Source organism: Oratosquilla oratoria, chromosome 23, assembly GCF_046742065.1.
Source record: "Oratosquilla oratoria isolate Oo_2021 chromosome 23, ASM4674206v1, whole genome shotgun sequence".
Taxonomy (NCBI): Eukaryota; Metazoa; Arthropoda; class Malacostraca; order Stomatopoda; family Squillidae; genus Oratosquilla; species Oratosquilla oratoria.
This window is the reverse complement of record NC_134799.1, coordinates 39,742,752-39,750,251: the sequence shown is the minus strand read 5'-3', so window position 1 is coordinate 39,750,251 and position 7,500 is coordinate 39,742,752. Positions and strand designations below refer to the sequence as shown.

Below are 7,500 nucleotides of genomic sequence, written 5' to 3'. Positions count from 1 at the left end.
ACCCTGATCAAATTGATGAATAAGTGTGTGCCGAGATTCCAAACCAACTTAATTATCCTGAATTGTATGAAATCATAAAGAAATGTATGATCCACGGACCCTATGGCGAAATAAACCCTAACTAAGTTTGCATGGAAAATGGTACCTGTAAAAAAATGTTCCCAAAAGATTTTGAAATGGCAACCAGAATCAACGCAAACGGTTATCCTTCTTACAGACGTGTTCCTGGGCCAACTATTCAAATTGGAAACAATCAAGTAGACAATCGATTTGTTGTACCATACAACAAATTCTTATGTAAGAAATACAATTGCCACATCAACATTGAGATTTGCGCCTCAATTGCATCAGTTAAATACATTTTCAAATATGTTGCTATAGCGGAAAATCAGATGGGACAAGAGATGATATTTGATGAAATCCAACAACACCTAAATGCTCGATATGTAAGCGCCCCAGAAGGAATGTGGCGTCTACTTGAGTTCAAAATACACGACAGATCTCATTCATTAATTCGGATGCCAGTCCACCTGGAACACCAACAGCCAAAATACACGACAGATCTCATTCATTAATTCGGATGACAGTCCATCTGGAAAACCAATAGCCCGTGTACTTCCAGCCTGGAGAGGAAAGACAGGCACTTGAGAGAGCTCAGCAACGTAACACTCAGTTAACAGCTTGGTTTATTCTAAACCAAACAGATGTTAATGCAAGAAATTTGCATTATACAGAGATACCATATCACTATGTGTTCAATAAGCAAACAACATTATGGCAGCCCAGGCAAGGAGGCGCTGATAAAATGATCTCTAGAATGTATACTGTAAGTCCCAAAGATGTTGAAAGGTTTTGCTTGAGAATATTGTTGCTCCATGTGAAAGGTGCATTCAGTTTTTCACAATTGAGAGAAGTAAATGGAACAGAATACCCCACATTCAAAGAAGCAGCAATGCATCGAAACTTGCTACAAGATGACACAGAGTGGTTCAGATGTATGAGAGAAGCCTCACATTCACACATGCCCAAACAACTAAGGGAGTTATTTCCACTTATTTGTGTCTTCAATAGTCCTGCCAATCCAACGAAATTATTCCATCAATTGGAAGATTAACTCATTGAAGACGTTTTGATTCAAGAAACAAGAGAGAATGCTATTCAAAATGTATTCCATGAAATACAGACCACTTTGTCACTTTATGGTTTGAAATGTTAAGATCTTCAATTGCCTGTTCCAAACCCATTGCAGGAAGCCGAAGTTCAAATTCATCAAAATGAAATCATTCCTCAAGCTTTGATTACTACTTTGAACAATGGGCAACGAGTAGCATTTGATGAAATAGTATTGGCCATAAACAATGAAGGGACAGAAAAGAATTTGTTCTTTCTCGGTGGACCTGGAGGCACAGGAAGAACTTATCTCTGCTATGTAATTATCAGATACCTACATACATATACCAAGGCTTTTTCCCCCTTTCAAGGGAGGTAGCCAAAAAGGGAAAGGCATAAAATCACTTCCACCCATTTCATCCCTAAATACACTCCACACCCCTCACACCCTCCCTCTCATCTGAGCACCTCCTGGATGACGGGTCATCCCTGCACCTTGCCCACCGCCCTGGGTCAGAAGCAGTGTCGCAAGACACAGCACATCCACAGCAAGGCCGCTTCATTTAATCGGCGACCCCCCCTCTCCGTCCCCCCTTGCATATAAGGAGAGCACGGGGAGAAATCCCTTCGGGCTGCGTCAAAATTTGCTCACACATACCACCTCACCCCCCACCCCCTGCCCATTCCTCCTCATGCAATCACAACATCATCCATATACAACCATTCTCCATTCACCTCTGTCTTCCGTCCTCTCCCGTCCTTCCTCAACAGACATTCCCCTCTTCCCCAAAGCCCTCTTCACCCCATCCATCCACCTCATCCTAGGACGTCCCCTCATGTTCACTCCCTCCACATCTGCCTTCCATACCTCTTTTACTAGTCTTTCTTCACTCATTCTTTCCATGTGTCCAAACCATCCTAATATTCTTTCATCAACCCTATCTCCCAGCTCCTTTTTCACCCCTGTCCTCCTCCTCACCTCCTCATTTCTCACTCTATCGAGCCTAGTAACCCCCACCATACTTCTCAGACACCTCATCTCAAACACATTCAAACTCCTTCTCTCTTCTTCTCTTATGTTCCAAGTTTCTGCCCCATACAGTGCTGTTGGCACAATCACTCCTTCATACAGTCTCCTCTTTGCATCCATTCCTAAATGTCTATTCCTCATTACACTTTTTAATCCACCAAGGCATTTACTCGCTTCTCTCAATCTACATTCTACCTCCACCTTTACTCCACCTTTTCCTGCCACATTTGCACCCAAGTATCTAAAACTATCCACTTCCTCCAGTCGCTCTCCCTTAATGTTCACTTCCAGTCTACTGCCACTTTCACCCCTTGTACATCTCATCACCTTACTTTTACCCACATTTATCTTTAGCTTTCTTCTATCACATACTCTCCCAAACTCTGCCACCAACTTCCTCAATCCCTCCTCCGATCCTGCCACAAGCGCAGTGTCGTCCGCAAACAACAGCTGGCTCACCTCCCACTTTTCTCCATTTTCTTTAACCAAAACAAAACAAATGTGTTTTAACTTATCCTACTACAGGAATTGCTGCTGATCTACTAACAAATGGACGAACTGCCCACAGTGGATTTAATCTCCCTATCCCATTGTTGAAAACTTCAACTTCAAGCATGAGAATACCCTCACCGGAGTCTGAGAAAATAAAGAAAGCGTCTCTAATCATCATTGACGAGGCTTCAATGCTATCAGGCAATGCTCTCAGAGTGATAAACAATCTACTTAAAGAAATAATGAATTCGCAAAGGCCGTTTGGTGGAAAAGTCTTTCTCTTGGGAGGTGATTTCAGGCAAACAGCTCCAGTTATTCCCAGAGCATCGGATGCAGCAATCACTGAATCTTCTATTAAACAATCAAATCTTTGGAGATTTGTAACAAAGGTATCGTTAACAGAAAATATGCGTATTGAAGGCCAACAGGAGTTCAACAGATGGCTTATTGCAATAGGAAATGGGACAATATCTGATGATGAAGAGCATGGTAATGACTTAATTGAGATCCCGCAACAAATGCATTCATCAGGCAATATTGTGCAAGATATCTTCGGTAATTCGCTTACTGTTGATACTAATGAAGAAATCGAAGCTGTTAGTGGGAAAATGATTCTTACTCCAAAAAATAATGATGCTCTTCAGTTGAAGAACAATGTTTTGGATTTAATTCAGGGGGAAAGCACATTCTATACAAGTGTGGATTCAATAGCATATGATAACATAGAAAGTGAAGCTAATTACCCCGTGGAATTCCTAAATTCTCAAACGCCTTCTGGAATGCCTCCACGTGTACTCAAATTGAAGAAAGGTGCAATCATAATGCTTCTACGTAATTTCAATCCAAGAAAGGGATTACTAAATGACCTGTACATTCATGGTAAAATAATAAGTGGGAGCAAGAAAGGAGAAGAAGCATTCATTCCTAGAATTGATTTAACCCCAAGTGATACATATTTTCCTTTCAAAATGACCCGCCGGCAATTTCCAGTGATCACAGCTTTTACCATAAGGATAAACAAGTCACAATGACAAAGTTTCAATAATGTTGGCCTCTACTTACCTTCACCTGTCTTTAGTCATGGCCAGTTGTACGTTGCAACATAAATAATCTCAAAATTTTAGCAAAACATTCTATAGTTGGAGATAGAGTTTTCATAAAAAATATTGTTTTGCTAAAACTTCTACTGCTAATAAAAATTAAACCATTTCAAAGGTGACACATTTTGAAAATGTTACATGTCTTGGAGAGGGGGGTCTGTAAGTCCTCCGAGGTCGTAAGTTCTCCGAGTCAGTAAGCCTTTCGAGGCTGTAAGTTCTCCGAGGGTGCAAGTTCTCCTAGGGTGCAAGTCCTCCGAAGGTGCAAGTCCTCCCAGGGTGCAAATCCTCCGAGGGTGCAAGTCCTCCGAGGGTGCAAGTCCTCCGAGGGTGTCAGTCCTCCGAGGGTGCCAGTCCTCCGAGGGTGCAAGTCCTCCGAGGGTGCAAGTCCTTTGAGGGTGCAAGTCCTCCGAAGTTGTAAGCCCTTCGAGGCTGCAAGTCCTCCGAGGTCGTAAGTCCTACGAGGGTGCAAGTCCTCTGAAGTTGCAAGTCCTACAAGGTAATAAGTCCTACAAGGTCCTCCAAGGTAATAAGTCCTCCAAGGTAATAAGTCCTCCAAGGTAACATGTCCTACAAGGTAATAAGTCCTCCAAGGTAACAAGTCTTCAAAGGTAACAAGTCCTCAAAGGTCGCAAGTCCTCAAAGGTCGCAAGTCCTCAGTGGTCGCAAATCCTCAGTGGTCGCCATATTCCTTTGAACTGACCAGAAAAAAAATGTCCCTTGCGTTCGGCCTCGGCCTCGGCCTTGGGGCGGAACCCCAACACGGAATCCCCAGCACGGGATCCCTATCGTGGGATTAGAGCGCGGAGCGCTGCGGCCGAAGGCCGCTGTTTGCGCAGCCAAGCCTCCGGTGAAGCCGGGGAGGACGAAGCCCGCGGCTTGTTTGCAATAAAGGATTTTGTGTTCATATAATGCTTTGTGTATGTATTTTGTACATATTTGCTTTGTTTTTTTCTGGAATAAATATTTTTGTGTTGATAACTGAATTTTCTTATATTTTCTGCACATAATGATCGGAAATTTAATCTATACCATTATATGACGTTCAAACGTGTGATATTAAATCCCGTTATTTCTAACGGGTGTACACACTAGTTATTGTATGAAAGTTGGAGTCCAATCTGTTTCAGATGTTTATGAACATTATGAGCTAAATGGAAGTAACATCCATGTATTTTTACATCTGGAAAACATTCTTTCATTGCCATAATAGCTGCCTGTTCAAAGTCACAGGAAATTGCTCTTGGTTTCAATCCTGGGATAGTGTCATGAAGCATCCGAAACATGCGCACATAATTATGTTGCACACCTTTTATTTGGTAATAATGCATATAATATTGGATGAACTCCTCCATGTCTTCTTGCCAGAATCACATAGACCTGTGTAAATAACGGAGGAGCTAACTTGAATGTCCCATCAGCATACCACACATCAGAATCAAGTAAACACGCAGTCCAACTCTCTCTTCCGAAAATCAAAATTCTGTCGTCTGATTGACCACTGTCAGCTATTAAAAATTTCTCACATTCACCATTGCTTGTCATATACTGTTTGTATTCATCGGTAATCACTAATTCTTGAACATGGACAGGATTAGGAGGAGCGAGGTTCAATTGATTTCTTCTTCTTCTTACTATCTGCCTCATCGATTCTGCTCTTGGAAGTGCTCCTTGAGCATCTTCAGAACTATTTTGTATACACGAATTTATGACTGCCGATGGTTGATCTTGACACTCTTCAGCCCGACTCTTTACACTGGTTTTAATTGCAGCTACTTCTACCTTTGCTGCTGAAGCACCATGAGAATGTTCGTTTATTTCCTTCATCACTACATTGTCACTAGTATGTATACGAGCTTTGCACTCGTTCTTGTTTTCACATTTCCAAAACTTTATATTAGGGTCCTTCTTACTATGCTTGTCCAACACAAACAAGTATCCATTGTGAGTAAATTTTATTTTATTTCTCTTACTTAAAATATATTCAGCCATTTCTGTAGAAGGGTTCAGCACGACTGAATATATAAAGACTAAGGATAAAAAGGTGCTTTAGAATTCCGAGCTGTAGAGTGGGCGCTCCAATAACCCACTTGAAGACATCTGAACGAATCCAGTTTGAAGCCTGACCTTCGGCGCCAAAACAATTGGCGCCAAATAATTCGTCGCCAAAAAGAACGGCCCCAAAACATCGGCGCCAAATAGTATCGTTCCGTGGCCAGCAGACACCGAGCAGCAAATCAATCGCCCTTTTGCGAAACCAAAGATCTTGTATGGAAACAACCTTGTGTGTTGATTATATATCCCTCTAAATTCATGTTGAAAGACAACATGACAACACACGCCATGATTAGCTTCACTTTTACCAGACCAAAGGTCTTGAATGAAGACAACCTTGTTGTGTGTTGATTATCCTTCTAAGTCCATATTGAAAGACGACACAACAACACACCTTGAGTAGCTCTTACCAGACTAAAGGTCTCGAATGAAGAAAACCTTGTCGTTGTGTTTATTATCCTTCTAAAGCCATGATGAAAGACAATAGGACCACACACGCCATAGTATCTTCACTCGTACCAGACCAAAGGTCTTGAATGAAGACAACCTTGACATGTGTTGATTATCTTTCAAAATCCATGATGAAAGACAATATGACGACACACGCCATAATATCTTCACTCTTACCAGACCAAAGGTCTTGAATGAAGACAACCTTGACGTGTGCTGATTATCTTTCAAAATCCATGATGAAAGACAATATGACCACACACGCCATAGTATCTTCACTTTTACCAGACCAAAGGTCTTGAATGAAGACAACCTTGTCGTGTGTTGATTATCCTTCTAAAGCCATGTTAAAAGACAATTAGAACACACACGTCATAGTATCTTCACTTTTACCAGACCAAAGACCTTGAATGAAGACAACCTTGTCGTGTGTTGATTATCCTTCAAAATCGATGTTGAAAGACAACATGACACACACCTTGAGTAGCATTAAGGAGGTTGTTACCAGCACGCAAAGACTTTTGCGAAGGATTTGCTGACGTATTCCTACTAATAGTTGATCAAACACCTTCAATTTCTGAATGTCCCTCGCCGTTGTCCCTCGCCGTTGTCCCTCGCCGTTGTCCCTCGCCGTTGTCCCTCGCCGTTGTCCCTCGCCGTTGTCCCTCGCCGGTGTCCCTCGCCGGTGTCCCTCGCCGTTGTCCCTCGCCGTTGTCCCTCGCCGTTGTCCCTCGCCGTTGTCCCTCGCCGCTGTCCCTCGTCGATGTCCCTCGCTGGCCGCTTGTTCCGTGTCCCTCGTCGTCCCTCTGCGTCGCAGGAAACGAATTAAAAAAAAAGCGCTGCCACAATTCTTTTATAATTTCTGGCCAAATTATTCCCGTCCCGTAGCACCATAAGAACATCTCAGATTTCGGTCCTTAGACTCGTTGACCTGCAATGGACTCGTATAAACGAATCTGTCAAGTCTTTCATAACCATTATATCATAGAAGTGTTTCCTCTAGAATTTCGTGCCATTTGATGAAAAAGGATTCTATTTCTCTGAATTTCGGAGTTAGGCTAAAACGGGCGCGTATGTGAATACATATATATATATATATATATATATATATATATATATATATATATATATATATATATATATATTCATCCACTGGGATTCGAACCCTTGCCTAGGCGGCTTACGTCTTATAAGACAAAGACCTTACTGACCATGCTATCTCGACCCTACAAAACGAAACGACTTGGTTCACGGTCCAGTCGTTCC

The 7,500-nt window shown here is 42.1% G+C and overlaps 2 protein-coding genes across 2 annotated transcripts in view; both read left to right on the top strand.

Annotated features, from left to right (window-relative positions):
- The first annotated feature begins 155 nt into the window (after nt 1–155).
- On the top strand, nt 156–575 carry LOC143037769 (uncharacterized). Its single transcript, XM_076206322.1, has one exon. It carries the CDS (start codon nt 156–158, stop codon nt 573–575), a length of 420 nt encoding a protein of 139 aa, XP_076062437.1.
- Nucleotides 576–2,754: 2,179 nt separating this feature from the next.
- Nucleotides 2,755–7,500, top strand: part of LOC143037768 (uncharacterized) — a 13,125-nt gene continuing 8,379 nt past the window's right edge. Inside the window, exons 1-2 of the mRNA XM_076206321.1 lie at nt 2,755–3,511; nt 5,718–5,773. Coding sequence (XP_076062436.1) covers nt 2,755–3,511; nt 5,718–5,773 — 813 coding nt within the window. The remainder of the gene's footprint in view (nt 3,512–5,717; nt 5,774–7,500) is intronic.